Source organism: Natrix helvetica (genome assembly GCF_964273705.1).
Source record: "Natrix helvetica genome assembly, chromosome: 1".
Classification (NCBI taxonomy): Eukaryota; Metazoa; Chordata; class Lepidosauria; order Squamata; family Natricidae; genus Natrix; species Natrix helvetica.
In genome coordinates this window covers 260,397,350-260,414,726 of record NC_138548.1, presented here as the reverse complement: position 1 = coordinate 260,414,726, position 17,377 = coordinate 260,397,350, and the positions used below count along the sequence as shown (strand labels likewise).

The following is a 17,377-nucleotide window of genomic DNA, read 5'->3' as shown; positions in this document are numbered from 1 at the left end:
TTAAATCCAGACCTATTTCAAAGACTATTGTAAAAAAAATACTGGTACATTATTTCATGATATATTGACTCTCCCCTTTTTATTATAATGGAAATGTTCTGTCACATGATAATAATTTAACATGCATTGGGAAAAAAAAATCAAAAAAGTTTACTAACCTTAACAACCATTTCAAAGGTGAAGACACCTGTGAAGACATAATCAAAGTAACGAAGAACCTATAGGAAGGAGAGAAAATAATAAAAATATACAGTTCAAGACTTGCTAACTCCTTTGAAATAAATGAGCCTAACTGATCTTGCAATCAAACCAGTGTGAAGTGAGCAAGTCTTGAGGAGGCATTCAAAAGTTTCAGGCAGCAAAGGAAAGACCCCCACATACAATCAGAATCTCTGAAACAACAAATCAGTTTAGCTGTACTTTGGTCAGGAAGAATTCATTTCTTTGTACAATATGAACTAATCTCTGCAATCATGGTGGAAAATATGAAGATGGTGAATGGGGAAAAGGGGTTTTAAAATAAGAACTTTCCAACATGGCTTCTAGCTCCAAATACATGTAAACAGCACATTCACACCTTTGAGGGACACTCAGCAGCTATCCTCAGCTTTCCCTTCTTGAATTGGCTAGCGTATCCTTCAGCTGGAGGGAATACTCACAATATTTTTTTTGTAAAGACAAATTGTATTTGGGGAGCAGTAAAGCCCCTCCTCAGTATCAGTGCAGAGGAATTAGGTGTGAATGTGGCAAAGGGTAACAGTGCTAGGCTATCTGGCAGAAGGGGAGAAACTGCACGAGGTGAGAACTAGTCTACCCTCGCAGCTCCAGAGGAAACACTGCAAATTGTTTTCACGGCATTCTCCTAGGAGTAGGAGTCAAGCTGATAGTTGTTAGTCTCATGTGAGCTCACAATATTATGGAGACATAGGGAGGAGGAGTGAGTGACCTGAGATAACTGCCATTTCCACATGTGGAAAAGTTCTTAGGTTTAATCAGAGTTTAGATCGAGAATGTTAGGAGGGACCATCTTTAAAGAAAAAAAGAATAATTCTCTATTGATAAAAATAAACAAACTAGTAAATAATAATAAAAACTAAGAAAAGAATCTTTCCTTATAAATTGGTGATACCCACATTGTAAGAAACAAGATTGTTTTTCCTGTAAGAAACCAGACAAATGAACTGAATTTTTATTAGTCACATGGGGCAACATATTACATTGAAAATAAATGTCCCTTGTTTTATTGAAGAGCAGTATGTGTATATGTGTGTGCGTGTGCGTGTACATGTGCACATATGTGTATATACACATACACACACCTCTTTCTAAAGTTGTCCTACATTAAGATAGCGATTTGAATTACATTATCAATTAATGTGAATTGAAGTTATGTTGTAAGGAAAAGTGCTAATCCTATCATACATACTAAAAAAAGGATAAGCAGCACATTATTGATATACGTCTTCAAAGCCTGTGCTTTTCCTTATGAACGTATTAAAATTTATACTATACTTTGATTCAACAGTTGTTTTTCCTTACATTAGTGCTGAATTTTACATTGTATGTTGATTTAATATTTCAGGAGCCATGGTGGCGCTGTAGTTAGAATGCAGTATTGCAAGCTAACTCTTTTCACAACCAGGATATCCATACTGTCTGGCTCAAAGCTGACTCAGCCTTCCATCCTTCCGAGGTCGTTAAAATGAGGACCCAGACTGTTGAGGGGCAATATGTTGACATTGTAAACTGCTCAAAGAGTTCTATAAAGGACATTATATCTATTGCTATCCCTTGATTTTTGAAGTTCCTATGAAAAAGATTAATCTGGGGGGGGGGAGGGGAAGCAAGGTGATCTGTACATGTGAAACTGATTTTAAATAAATCAACATTTATTGAGAAGGTCTGCAAAACAACAGCATAAAGCATATCAAATAAAGCATATCAAAAACATTTCAATATCAAATAAGGGCCCGATAATCTTTAGGCTGAAGTTAAAACTAACACAAACAGGCTGCTCCCACAACAAACAGCACCTTTCATTTTGCAAAACTGAAAGTTAATCTGCTTTTTAGTATAACTAAAATCTCTTGCAGTTCTTTTTAAGTTCACTCTGAGTCTTGAACTGAGGCCTGATACTATTTCTTAAGGTTACAAGAATGTTTATGCAACACTGATAATTTATTACATACCCACACACCTGCAAAGAGTGAAAGGAGAGGCTTGAAAAAGAGAGACAACTAGAGGCAGGAATATTTATTTCCCCCTATGGAAGGGAGCAGCAATTGGGACATTTTAAAGATGAGAAGGAAACAGGAATTGCATGACATTGGCAGGAAAAGGTCTGCAAGGGTTTAAAAATCTCACTGGAACCAGTTCCAAAGGAGACGCATCAGGCTGAGTTATAGATAAGCAAACAGCTCAGCCAATCAAAATACAAACATCCAAAATTGGCACTGAATTTAAGATTATAATACTTATTCTCCAATATTTTTAAAAACATATTTTCAAAATTAAATTCTTTTACATTATTTGAAACATCAACGGTACAAATTTGTTTAGGGTAATGTTTTCATTTAACCAATGGTTAAGTGCCATATTATACTGAGTACATAGCAAGTATGCTAGTAGACTATTATTTAAATTCCAAGTTTAAGGACTATTAAGCAAGAAAGCTTGGGCATACAGTTATCCTTTTGATAGCAGTGGCAAAAAGGGCTGGGTTAGTTGCTTTGTTTACTTGTTCTCTCTGTCAAAACCGCAGCCACTTTTCTGCTTTGGATGTGCAATTACACTATACCATTGCCCTTTTCTGTCACCCAGAACCTTCTAATCTAGAGAGGGCTTAACTTTCCTAGGAGATGAATAATCTCTATTGTGTAATAATGTCACTGCTGCTTAGACTCCATCTGGTTACCCTTGTTTTTAGTTGGCGTACGGTGCCTGGGTGTTTGACTTGCTTTTTCCACATGCCAACATAAAGATTTCTTATTGCTGCCTAATGCAGAAAGTCTGCTTCCTACCCATCCCCCTACTGAGATGCTGTGCTAATTATTTCATTACTGTTTCCTTAGGGATAGCTCACAAGACCTGTTCAGAAGTTCTTGAAAAAGAAAGTGCAATGTAAGATGCTCAGAAGCCAGCCTCTGATTTATTGCTTTCTCTCCCTTTCTATCCATCGTCTCCTCTTTAGTCTATTTAAATAGAAGCACGACTTTTGAGCAAGAGAAATAAGAAAATAATTCAAGCTTTTACAGAATACATTCTAACAAGTATAGATTTAAACAATTTCAGCCTAATTTGCATTCAAGGAATACTCTCAAAAATCTAGGATATACATTGGGCATTTAAATATATCCCTGTATGAAATAAGCCTTAGTAAATACATAAGAAAGAATCAAAAGGACCCACTGTAAAAAGAAACAACGTTAAATTCAAAAGGACGTGAGAAAATTGTATTTTAACACTGATATAAATTACACTGGCAAGTTATTCTATCAATTTTATTTTGCTAGAAATTTGCACGGATATTGATAGAAAAGAACATGTGATATGATTTTCAGTTGTAGCTGTAATTAACTCATTTGAACCCTACCTCTGAGGGATCAAGAATTTTCTTGCACAGTGAAGTTATTACAAAGCCAAAATAATAATCTCGGATCTATGATCTATGTAGAAGATACCAGAATCCAAGTCACAGGCATTTGATCTTAATAAACTCCTACGCGATCATGATTCTTATCTACAAGGAGCAATTGCTTGGTTGCATATTATGTGATAAACGTGACTTCACAAACCAAAGTATTGCTCTATCATGCAGAAATGAAGTTTATTCCCCCCTCCCCAAAGGAATAAAGAAATTAAGAAATTAAAAGCCTTCTCTCTCAACACAACATCCTGTTTGCTTCTTTGGTAAAACTCCTATGCAGGAAGGTGTCTTACTGGGATACTGTCCAACTTCACTCTGGGTCAGTATCAGCAAACACAAATTTGAAATAAATTGCCGATGGTACATCCGTATTGAGGAAAGACTAAACAAACACATTTAATTGCTTAAGAATATTTAGTTTGGGTGGAGATTGCACCTTGCTGAAAATATTTAAAAATATACTTTGTTCCCTCTCATGTGCTGCGCATTTTAGGACTACTAATACTCTATTAGTTTTAGTATTCCATGATTCATTTTCATGGCTCGGAAATAGGAGAACAGGAGCTGCTATTTATGTATGCTGCACCAAAAGAGACAAAGGAGAACTTACATTGTTACGGGGAGCACTCGGCTGTACAGGATCTTCAGCAGCCAATGCAATGCTGCTCATGGCAATCACCATCAGAATGCAGATCTCAAAGTAGCGCAGGTTGACAATGTAATGACAGAGGCGCCGAAAACTAGCACAAATAGGCAAAGATGCATTAGGGAGCATCATGCATGAAGCCGATATGTAGCTTTCTCTCACTGTGTCAGATAAAAAGACTGGGGTCATCAACACCACACACTAAATTTGGAAATCAATCAGGGTAGCATATAGATGCTTGTTAATTACTGTCTCATAAACTAAACCACTGCATGCTTTTGAAACCGATTTTAGATTATTCACAATAAACTGAGTCTCATTCTCAATCCAAGCTAACAAGCTTGAACCCAACTCACATTCTGACAATCTAATCTATATCAGAATTATTTTTTAAAAATCAAATCAACACATAGCCTGTTGAATCAAGTATTCCACGTAGACAATTTTAATCAAATGGCGTCAGGGTTGAACCACCGACTTCTCTGAGATTAATCAGTTCTGAGATAACTTGCCTGTTGATGAACCGTAACTACGGTGACGATATGTTCTTTTATTATAAAAGACAATATTTTATTTCAGAAAGTTGTCTTTCACATTTATTTCATTTCTAATTTCCTTGGTTTTGCTCTTGACTTTTATTTTGTAAAGCAAAGTTTGAAACGCAATTACTTTTTTTTATCCTTATGAACCTCTTTCAGGTTTTCCCCTTTTCAGATCCGTCCTTTATTTTCCCCCAGAAAATATAACCATAACCAAAATTAAGTCACAATAAACCAGTTTTTTTTCCTTTCTCCACTAGCCCTCTTGGAAACGGCGGTGGGTGGGTATTGAAGGGCAAATCCTCATCCCACCCTGGGTCTGGCTAAATAAAACCAAATCACAAATTTTGGAGTCAATAACTCAACCCTGCTAAGGCAGGTGATAGAAAGCAACCAGTTAATTTCAGGATCAAAACAAAAAATAAACTTGATTAACTATACCCAAATAAAATAAGTTTATATTCATACAGTTTAAATGTAAAAATCCCTAATACAATTCTAACTATAACAAAATATATTTTTCCTTGTCTGAGGTGACTTCCTCATCCAGGATCTCTGTCAACATCCTCACACCAAAGAACCCCAAACTCTTCACCTGGAACCTTGATAGAACCCCTTTCTTTTCTTTCATTGGCCCTCAGGGGTCAGGCAACTACCTCTAGGCACTCTCTGGGTATAAGGCTGGCTCATGATTTAAAGGCCCAGCTGCTCAGCACTGCAACAATGCTATCAGTTTTCTAGATACCTGTTCTTGATTTAGAAAATCCATTTGCTGTCAATTCAGTGTAGTAACTTACGGATTAGTGGTTGAGAGGATGAACATAGAACTGTATGGTGGCATAGGCTTGGGCCCATCTTCACCTCCCTCATCATCATCTTCCTCTTTTTTCTCTTCCTCTTTCTTTGGCAGAGGCTCTGGATTGGCATTCTTATTGACTGATAACAAAACCCAAAACAACATGTAAAGCACAACACAGAATTGTGGACGTGCAAATAAAAAACAATGTAGTGATCACCCTATATACTGGAAATGTCCATTCAAACATGTAATTGAGAAACATAAAGGGGTACTGCCTCCTATCACTCAGTCAAACATACAAAGACATCTTTACTAGTACCCGAAGTTATGGTATTATTAATAGATATTCACTGTGCTTTTAATTCACTTCCTCTCTTATACCCACACTGACTTGTTCCCATACGGTCTCTTAATTCACAGGATCAAATGCATATGAGTCTAACTTCTCTGCCTGACGTCCATGTCACCTGGTTTTAAGTCTACTGATCAAGTACACTTAATGCTCACCTTGCATTATAGCATTATTGATTGGAGGTGGGAAGGCAGGTGGAATCTCCACTGCTGTGTATTCTGATTTCTTGGCAGTTTTGGGTGGATTGTTTTGGGTTGTGGGATTAGTGACAATAAGGCTGTTCTCTGGATTTTTAGGAGCTCCAGGACTGGCTGGATTGGCAGGGTTACTGGGGGTTTGGCGACTGGTAGAATTCTGAGAGTTGAGAAATGGTTGGTCCAAAGGAATAGGTTGATTTTGGGATGTGCAGTGTGGTGTGGAATTTGAGTGGTTTCCTCCTTTGATAGGATCATTCTGAGAATGACTGATGAGATGTGCATTTGAGGTTTCATTGGTTGCCAATTTATTATTCTTCATGTTGTCAATATCCTCAGATACTGGAGGTTCTAAACGTCCCATATCTTGCTGAATTGGCCTTGTGGTAGATAGGTTTGGTCCTAGTGGATGACCAGATCCTTGGTTTTCTCTGTAGCATATTAAGAAAAAAGTAAAAAGTTAGCAACATATTATTTCTTAAATGTCATAGAAATAGAACCAATTTTGTTGTATTTAAGTACAATTACAATAAAGATGATATACTTATACTTAAAATACAACTATGGTAGCATAGAATATTTTAAAGCATCAGGTTGCTGTTAGTCTCACCATACTCCAAATCAATACCTGGAAGAAGCATTACCCAAACACTTTCTATTGCTAAACCTACATTTCAGGACTCAGATTGTTGGGGATAATTTGCAAATAATGCTTCTACATTGTAAACCACCCAGAGAGTGCTGTAAAGCACTATGGTGTGGTAATTAGCCTAAATGTCTTTGCTATTTTCTTCATCCATGGTCCATTTCCCAATCCCTCTTAAACACTTTGAACAGGCATATGTCCATAAAATGAACTCGTATTGACAAAAGGTGTCTCCCCCACCCTTTATAGATTCATGGGAATCCTGCATGCATGTGTGAAATACTGGCTGTACAATAATTCAACTGTATGTAAACTAAAGGGCAATTGTTGGAATAGCACCATGCATGCATTTGTGTGTAAATTATACATACTCTTATTGCAAAATCAGATGTTCTGACTCAGGGGTTCTCAATCGCCAGGCTGCGGTCTAGTAATGGGCTGTGGCCTGTTGGAAACTGGCCCATGCAAGTGGTTTCTGTACATGCAAAACAATCGCCTCTACCCCCTGCCAATGATGCTACTGGTCCACCGACGCAGAAAGGTTGGGGACCACTGTTTTAACTAGTAATCCATTTATCACCAAAGAAGCTTTATCTCTTTGAGATTCTGAACAGTTCTCATGTAGGAAATTTGACCAACTAATCTCATTCAAATAAAAACTTCTCCCTAAATCTCAAAATAATTATTTAACCTTTTATAAACGCTGAGTTGGTATTCTAAAGTAATTGTAAGGAAATTATTTGGCATGATTTCAGAAGCCCCCAAATGATTGCATCTTACTCCTGTTCTTACTCACTTCCTGCGTCGGTGTCGGCGTTCCTTGCCATCGACTTCATAAGTGGACTGTCCAGCATGTCGGTGCCGTCGGCGCCTTTCTCCATCAGGATGTTCCCCACCCATGTCAGTTCGTATAGGTCTGCTCCCCTCACGATGCCGAGGGCGACGTTCAACTCTGCCACTCTGTTCACCACTTCCATCATCTGGTGTTCGGCGGTGTGTTCTATGCCGCCGGTGTTCCCGTTCACCATCTACCGTACGAGGTGATCCACTCTGACTTTCTTTGCTACCTTGGCGCCAGCGGTGGGGATCTATATGTTTGATGCGCTCTGAGGCACAGTCACCATGATAACCCTGCTCTGGAATGACACTATGCTCCTTGCTGGGATAATCAATATCATGACATCTACTTTCTTGATTAAAGTCAATTTCCTTGCTATTGCTCCTTGGGTGTCGAGGCTCCAAGCTTCCTGAGTCAGGACGCTCATACAGGTGGGGTTCTCGTGAATGTGCATGGTAACGGGGTGGTTTTCGTAGGAATTCCACAGACCGTTGTTGCCCAAAGTGGGGATTCAAGGGTGGCTCATTGGGACGTGTCTTGTTGGTGTTGTTATTCCGATTTTCTTGAGGATCTACCACCAGTGGTCTGTCTAAGTGAGTTTTCATGTCTGGACGCATTTGCCGAGCATATGTAACTTTCCAATGATCCTCAGGATCCATCTCATTGTATAGGGCCTCTCTGCTTGCCACCAAATTCTGTTTCCGCATTTCACTTGTCCTCTGTTCCCAAACAGATTTGCTGCCTTTTTGATTCTTTTGCTGCTCTTTCCTATCGGGGGAAAAGAATAGTTTTTTAAAAATATTCTCTGTGCAATAACAGGTCTGCCTAAACCCAGTATTTCCTACCTTAAGTCACTTTGGAGGTGTGGACTTTATTCCTAGAATTGTACAATTAGCATCGCTATGGTTAAGGAGTGAGAGGTTAAATCAATACATCTGAAGGGCTTTCAATATCAGATTCTCAAGGAGGTCTAATATTCTTGTTAGGGTTCTACACTATACTGTGTCATCTGTATCCAATCAATATTTTTTTCCAGAACATCTATACCTTCTTAGAAACAATGTAAGCCAGAAGAAAATGGCATATATAACCATCTGTGAATTAGGCTTTTATGGCCAAATATATTTGAGCAATTGTACCCCTTTTTGGTCTGCTGCTGGGTTTTTGTAAACTTAATAAAGTAGTGGGAAAAAGTAGGCAGATGAAAGCAATTTATGCAAAAATGGTAAGAACGTTCTAAATAAAATGATTTTTACTTTGAGACACAATTTGTTTTGCTTTTTCCTGCACACATTTAAACTCTAAAACAACATAAATGCAATTCTTGATCCCAAAAGATTGCACATCTATAAATACCAATGTTGGTGATTGTAATTGCAATTGAAGTTGGTAACAGTGTCAATGAGATGTTTAGATTGGACTTGGCATTTTTTTTTTCATTTTTACTGATACTAAGCTGATCATCAAAGTCTGATGTTCCAGAAGATAAGTGACACAACTTTTCAGCTGGATGTTTTATTGACACGACTTGAAGCAACATGCAAGGCCAGAGAAAATACTTGGTTTATGAATTGTTCCTGACCTGCCAGGAAAACTGCTCATGAATCCAGATATGTACAACCATGTTCAATATTATACTAATTTGAGTTGCAACAGAGAATCTTTCTGTCTGGGTTTAAGAAACTAATAAATAGTCATGTGTCTTGATTCTTACTTTGTACTGCCTGCTGTTATGGGATGATAAATAGAAATAATTTGGGCTGCAGCATACTTTCCTGCTTCAATTCTCCCTATGTACCCCACACTTCTATATATATTATGAAAGACCAAGATTAGGAATGATATTCCTCTATAATCTGTCCCCACTTTTTAACAGAACCTCAAGTACATTGTCTCACGAGACCATTCACTAAGATCCAGAAATGATCATTAATCTGCCTTCCTTTGCAGAAAACGTAAGGTAACATTGGACAGAGATCCATCAATATAGCACTTACACTGCTATTGACATGTTGGCTGCAGAAAGAGGACTCACTTCTGCTACTTCCTTCGCCTTCTGGAGGGCAAGTTTCTGGTTAGCTGCTTCTTCTTCTTCTTGTTCATCCTGTGAAGGTCATATATTAGAGAGAATCTGCTAGTGTCCTTACCCTTCCTAGTGAAGCCAAGAGCTATTCTTCTGTTTCATGGTGTATCTATTGCTTTGAATATGTGGCTACATGCTATTCATAAGATAATGTACTTCTTAATAATGAGCCCTCTTAATAATGTACATTTACAATTCAATGAAGTAACTGCATTTCTTCTATGATCACCAGTATATGCTAAGGAAATAGTAGGACAGATGCAAAATGAGAACAAATCGAAGTATTTATAAAAGAGAGACAGACAGAAGCACAAAACTTTTCTGGCATTAACAAATATAAAGTGTAAATGTAAAGTTTGAATTTGTCTTCATGTATGGCTTACTGCAGCACAAAAATGGCTTGCTTATTATTTTTAAGGAATATCTCCTCATGATATCACCTGTATTTCACTGCTAGCCTGCTGTGGAGGCAGCCAGATATTGTTTGCTGTTGAAGAGGGTTCCCCCTTCCCCCCGCTTCTTCTCCAGTAATTGCTGCTTTGAAACTGTCCCACATTAAATTTGTAAGAACAGCACAGCTTCCCAGCCTCGTGGCTGAGGCACAGTAAAGCTTACATTGTGTTGACCTATTTTTGGGCTAAAAGAATGGAAGGAACTCATGTGTAGCTTTAGGTTTTTGTTTTTTTTTCAGAGCAGCATATTCAGACAAGAGCTAAACCTTCACTACTGTGAAGCTAAACAGAAAGTGAGAACTTAGAACTTCATAAAACACAATCACCTAGCACAAAGATATGATCATTTGTGTCATATAATTTATGCCAGATCTCAGCAATAAAAAATCCCACGTGCCAGGTCATCTTTCATTAAGTAATCTTTAAATTAAAATTATATTTTAAAAAATAGCAGAAACCCGTGAGATTACTAAGACCTGGAAGGTTTCATCACTGAATGAGAGTATGCTGAAATTTTGCATGAAATTTCACAAGGTTTTAGCATTCTTACATGAGACTTCGTAAGGCCTTGTGGGTCTTGAGTGATAACAAGGGTGGGGAGGTGCCATCATTTGATATCAAATGATGGTGCCCTTGCTCTGAAAAAAATAGCAACCTTTGGACAGCAGCAATTAATATTGGATTGCAAAATCCATGTGCCTCTTGAAGAATGTGGATGTCAATCCAGCAGCCCTACAATTCCATGCATCTAGCAATACACATGTGGTTCATGGAGAACAATCAGACAGAGATTAAATATGATTGGTCATAAATGTGTATGTACTACTGGTGTCATCATCCAACATGACAATGCTAGCTTTGAATGGAAAGCCACTGATTTATAGCTGGGTTCAATGGATGGATTAATAATTCTTTCTTCCACTTCAATAATCACATGTAGTAAATAAGCATTCCACAATCTCTTGTCCATTGCTAGAGAAGTAGTCTTACCTTGGTGAGCTCTTGTGCATTGGCCAAATTATCCACCGCAATAGCCAAGAACACATTGAGCAAAGTGTCTAAATGTTGAGAGTTAAGGTAATAGTAGAACTGTTCATGAACTAATTTCAGTTTATTTTAGAAAATAAATTCAACACCTTCAATTTGCTTGTAGGCCTCTCTCCCAAGGATTGCCCAGAGTTCATTGAATTTAATTACTCAAAAGGAATTGTTATTTAACTGTCAGATCCCCCCACCCCAAAGCTCTCCAAGAGTGCGATGAATGACTTAGAAGCCAGGTTTTAGTAACAGTGCTTGACTGTTTGTGATGGCCTTTCTTTGTCACTAATTAAATGAAATGAATAACTAGCTGAACTCCTATCTTGGAATCTTGAGCATTGATGATATGTTTAAAAAGAAGTTGCATTCCTTTAGTTGCACTACTTAAAAAGGAGCAGAATTCTCTCATTGATTTGAAGAAAGAATATTTCTTTAGCTATGCAACACATCATCAAGATGGAAGAATCACCTATCATATTTTTTGAAGTATAAGATGCCCTGGAGTATAAGACGCACCAAGATTTTGAAGAGACAAATTAAAAAAAAAGTTTTTGCACTCTGCAGGCCTCCCAAATACGGCCCATTTTTCACGAAAATGGACCTGTTTCCCCCCCCAAAAAAGGGCATAAATAACCTTTAGGAGGTTTATAGAGTGCTCCGGGGGGGGGGCAAAAACAAGTAAAAAACGGCTCATTTTTTGCTCATTTCTGCCCTCCCCAGCCCCCAGGAGCACTCTGAAAGCCTCCTAAAGGCTATGCACAGCCATTTTGGTGAAGGGGGGGTTTCGGGAGGCAAAATAAATGCTGTATTCAGTGTATAAGACACACCCAGATTTTCAGCCTCTTTTTGAGGGAAAAAGTATGTCTTATACTCTGAAAAATACGGTACTTTGTACTGTAGCAATCACTGGCCAGGGCTTTCCATGCCTAATGCACAACATAATCTCAAAATAAGAGAATATATTTCTTTGTAAAAGGATACAGTTACCAAACAAGGTCAGGACTATGAAATAGATTGAAAACATCATTCCTTTATCAACACCGCCCTGAGATTGGATACCATGATACATCACTTCATTCCAGTCTTCACCAGTCAGGATCTGAAAAATTCAATTAATTATGCCAACCCCAAACAAATTTAATAGCATTTATAAAATTGCAAAGTGGATTAAATATTAATCAATTGGGGAATTCCATAGACAGCATGATATTACATGTGAAGAAGGCCAGAATTTAAATGTAATATTGTATTTGATAATACTAGACAATTTCCACCCTATCTCTATTCTTCCCTTTCAGAGGAAGGGTTAAGATAAAGCTGTAGGGTTCTAGTAACTGGATTTTCTGAATATTTGCTATAACTCAGGCATCGAGCAAAAGCCTAAGTAGGGAGTTTCAGTCAAGGATGATGGCAGAAAATACCTCAAACTCCTGAATATTTAGTTTTCTCACATTTCTCACCCATCTTATTTAACAGTTATGTGAAACTTCTGGAAAATGTCATCTGCTGATATTGATAAGATATCATCCGTATTCTGATATACCTGAACTGAATAGGAAGATGCTGTACTGTAGCCATCCTGCCTTAGATTCTGGAACTTGCAATGGACTGGTTAGGTTGAAAGAGGTTCAAGTTGCAAATCTGCAAAACACAGTGGCTGACTCTTCACAAATAATTTGGCTTCTTATAGAAGCTCCAGCTTTGGCTCTGGCTCTTGAAGGAGCAGGTCCATGATCCAGAGATTTTCATGGACACCTGGCTCCTATTGGAACAATGTAGAGATCATGGCAAGGAAAACATTTGCCCAGCCTTGATTAGTGCACCAGGTTTTTGGAGCCTTGTGCTCAGCTACAGACACTATGTCCTCATCACCATAAACCTATATATCAGTGGTGGGTTTCAAACATTTTTAGAACCTCTTCTGTAGGTGTGGCCTGCTTTGTGGGAGTGGCTTGCCATCCATGTGACTGGGTGGGAGTGGCTTGCCAGCCATGTGACTGAGTGAGAGTGGCTTGGCAGGCATGTGACCGGGTGGGCGTGGCAAACTTGTAAAATATGGTGAAACTCACTTAACAACGCTCTTGCTTAGCAACCAAGTACACTGTTTTTAGTTTCAATAAACTCTGGCATTTGAAGCACGCAAGTCTTAAAGCTGTCAAGTTACAAGACCCTTGCACCCCTAACCCTTTAGGAAAAAAACCCCAGGGGTGTTCAAACTTGACAGCTTTAAGACTTGTGGACTTCAACTCCCAGAATTCCTCCTCCGGTCAGGTTGGCTCAGGAACTCTGGCATTGAAGTGTGCAAGTCTTAAAGCTGTCAAGTTACAAGACCCTTGTACCCCTTTAGAAAAAAAAATGCCAGGTATGTTCAAACTTGACAGCTTTAAGACTTGTGGACTTCAACTCCCAGAATTCCTCCTCCGGTCAGGTTGGCTCAGGAACTCTGGCATTGAAGTGTGCAAGTCTTAAAGCTGTCAAGTTACAAGACCCTTGTACCCCTTTAGAAAAAAAAAATGCCAGGTATGTTCAAACTTGACAGCTTTAAGACTTGTGGACTTCAACTCCCAGAATTCCTCCTCCGGTCAGGTTGGCTCAGGAACTCTGGCATTGAAGCATGCAAGTCTTAAAGCTGTCAAGTTACAAGACCCTTGTACCCCTTTAGAAAAAAAATGCCAGGTATGTTCAAACTTGACAGCTTTAAGACTTGTGGACTTCAACTCCCAGAATTCCTCCTCTCGCTCTTCATCTTGATGATGTGCGGATGGGCAGGGGGAGGGAGCTGGAACCGGTTCTAAATGGCACTGTAGATTTGTAGAACCTCTTCTATAGAAGAGGCTAGAACTGGCAGGAACCCACCCCTGCTGGCTATTGCAAAGCACTCTACTTTGGTTGCCTTTGAAGAATATTCGGTCAGTTCAAACAGACTAGCTGATGAGAGGGAAACTAACCTCTCCTTTGGTTGCTACGCTACTTCTGCATACAACTCAAAGTGTTATCGCCAATGCAGCCCTATGCAGTACAGGTTCTGATTATCTGTGGGATTACTTGTTCCAAGTAGCATCTGCGTATTCTCCCAGGCCTTGGAATCAGGTGGCTGGGAACCCCCTGTTTGGGGTGTTTTTATTTTGGTGAGCTGCCCAGAGTTAGTTGGAAATCACACTGCATCTAACTAAATAACTAATATTAACAAATGATAATACATGTCCTGCAAGTTTGAGCTGTGAATATATGCTGCTTATTTTAAGTCCCTGGGAGATTTGCCTTCTCTGTGGCTGCCTCAACTTTGACTCCAGTGTAAAAAAATTGTGGTGGTTATTGACATAGTTAGCAGCTAATTTCCCCCCCCCCCATTTTTATTCTTCTATGATTTGTAATGCTATGCGTTATATAATACACTATGTGCAAAGTCCTATGATTGGGATAGCATAAAGATCCTAAAAATCAGGCCGCATATAGCCCACGCAGGCTACACCCCTCGGCAAAGGCAAAAAACATCCTGATACTTCACGATACAGCCTATGATCATGATGTGATCGGGTTTGACATCCCTGCTATAAATCATATTTATTTTAGCCCAGCCACTATATTTTTGAATGTTACTACCAAAATGAATTTCAATTTCCTTTATTATAATGCCAATTGTTTGTTTATGTTACAATATATGGAACATGTCCCAAGCCTAAACAAACTCTGAGAAGGAATTAGGGCTTGACGTCATTTTTGTCTCCTTTTTTATCTACTGTATAGAACACTTTCTTCCACAGTCTTAAGGAAATTAAACCAATCCAGCCATAAGGTATACAGCTCAAGAGATACTGTACAAACTAAAATGAATATAATAAAGAACATTCTATTCAATGTATATGCCACCTGTTTCCCAGCAACTCGGAACGGTTTACAAGTTGTTGAAAAATATTTAAAGCAAGAAAACAACACAAAACAAAGAAGAGCAATGAGGTTGGTAGAGATAACCCAGGTAAGAACAAAGGGGAAAAAAAGGAAAAAGGCATTTCAATCACACCAGCCAAAGTCCTGGGTGAAGAGCCAATTCTTCCAGACATTTTGAAACACTAGTAGGATAGGAGCCATTTGAATCTCAGAGGTGACCTCCTTCCAGAAGGGGCTGGGGGTGGGGAAGGGAATGCTGCTACAGAGAAGGTGCACTTCTATAATCCAGAGACATGGTATAGCTTAACCGAAGAAATCCAGAGCATGCCAAACCATGCAGGATTGAATAGGTTGGGCAGATTATAGGAATCAGAAGTCAAAAACCAAGAAAGACACATTGAGGTTCTCTAATTGTCTCTTTATTGTTCCTCACTTATAGAAAGAAATCTTGCCAAATTAAAGCAGGCTACTTGCACTATGAAATACGTACTCTGAGAACTATAAGGGAGGGGCCTTCTAAGCTTCCCTGTCTTTTGCTCCTCTGGAATGCACACTCACCCTTCCGGGGAATCTGGGCTATATTCCAAAACAATATGGAAGGCAGACAGTCCCTTACGTGCAGTAACTAAGCCCTATGTAGGGCTTTATCAAGTAGCACCCAACACCCTGAATTGCACCTGGAAGCAAACTAGAAACCAGTGCAACTCACAAAGCAGAGTCTTACATGAGCATACAGAGGCATGCCCATCATTGCCCATAATTCTCCCTGGAAGTTAAGATGGCAAATGCAATGGCTAAAGAACAATGTTTGTGTCATAATAAAGCTCAAGTTTAAAACAGTTTTTTCTGACATACAGTAAATGGGTGCGATATATTACCCTATGTGTACTGTGTACTGCTTTCCATATATATCTATAAAAGCATGAGAGATAATTAGAAAAGTCAGGAATGACAACACATACTATTTTTTTCAGAACCATTAGCCCAGTTCTATGGGGTTAGTTTAGTTACAGTATGCAACTACAATGCAAAAGATAAAAAGCAAGGTATAATAATAAAACATTGCACCAGCAGCAGCTGCTGATCTCCTCCCCCAAGCAGCAGTTACTCCAAAATCTAGCTACCAGTTTTGTGAGTAATGTTTCTGCTTGTCCATATCTTTAGCTCATTTAAATCAGGGGAGAATCTGTGGAAACTACAGGGAAAGGAAAGGAAAAACTACTATCTGAACTTCTGTGGAGTATATTTGCCTCATGTGTAAGATTTATACCAAAAAAAAAAAAACCAACAAGTCAGAGAAACAGCTTTTCCATCCCCCTTCTTACCTGAAATACTGTCATTATTGCTGCTGGAAAAGTGTCAAAATTGGTTGGTGGGGTTCCATCATCAAAATTGAACCTGGATAGTATAAGTATAATCTTTACTGTCACTGTACTTAAATATAGCAAAATTAGTTGGGGGATTAATTTGATAAAAAGAAATTATAATCACATATATTGCATTATTTTTATTCTTCTGTTCTTAGACCACTCTATACCTGATACCATGAGTGGTATCCATCCTCCAGTGCAAATAGATGTATGGAGATGGGGGGTAGGAAAGCCCAGGTTATCATAAGATAGAATTAGGAACTTTCTCAAGCAACTGATTTGGGATATTATAACACCGTACAAATTAGACAAAGAATGTATTGTTGTGCTTTTACTACTAGGGAGGAGGAAAAATGCTTGTGGCAGTTTTCTGCTTTGGATACCATGTTTTTTGTTTTAGAGAATGCCACTACAGTTAAATTTATTCCACATTCTCTGCATTCATCTGTATTACTGCATGTCTGTAGGGCAGGGGTGTCCAAACCTGGGAACTTTAAGACTTGTGGACTTCAACTCCCAGAATTCCCCAGCCAGCCATGCTGGCTGGGGAATTCTGGGAGTTGAAGTCCACAAGTCTTAAAGTTCCTAAGTTTGGACACATCTGCTGTAGGGGAAGGTGAGAAAAAAAGGAAAGTGATTATATCCAATTAAAATATCATTATAAGCATGGATAGTAAGTATAGGTTTAAGCATTGGGGTGGGGGCAGAAAAATTGAGATAAACAAGCATTTGTTGTTTTTGCATGCAATGTCTGTAGTATAAAAGGTCTTGAGCACAAGAATTTTAGGAAGCAGGCTAAGGTCCTAGCTATCTCATGTTTGTAAAAATACCACTTTCCTCTACATTAGAAAATCTTTTGCTCACACTTATCTACTTCCAGGGTGTA

General features: G+C 38.6%; 1 protein-coding gene across 1 annotated transcript in view; it reads right to left on the bottom strand.

Annotated features, from left to right (window-relative positions):
• CACNA1A (calcium voltage-gated channel subunit alpha1 A) overlaps window positions 1-17,377 on the bottom strand; it is a 215,999-nt gene that overhangs the window by 100,354 nt on the left and 98,268 nt on the right. Inside the window, exons 14-22 of the mRNA XM_081934727.1 lie at window positions 16,447-16,519; window positions 12,215-12,332; window positions 11,186-11,253; window positions 9,658-9,764; window positions 7,619-8,428; window positions 6,138-6,607; window positions 5,629-5,767; window positions 4,257-4,386; window positions 159-218 (exon numbers count right to left, since the gene is read on the bottom strand). Of these exons, the coding sequence (XP_081790853.1) occupies window positions 159-218; window positions 4,257-4,386; window positions 5,629-5,767; window positions 6,138-6,607; window positions 7,619-8,428; window positions 9,658-9,764; window positions 11,186-11,253; window positions 12,215-12,332; window positions 16,447-16,519 (1,975 nt within the window). The remainder of the gene's footprint in view (window positions 1-158; window positions 219-4,256; window positions 4,387-5,628; window positions 5,768-6,137; window positions 6,608-7,618; window positions 8,429-9,657; window positions 9,765-11,185; window positions 11,254-12,214; window positions 12,333-16,446; window positions 16,520-17,377) is intronic.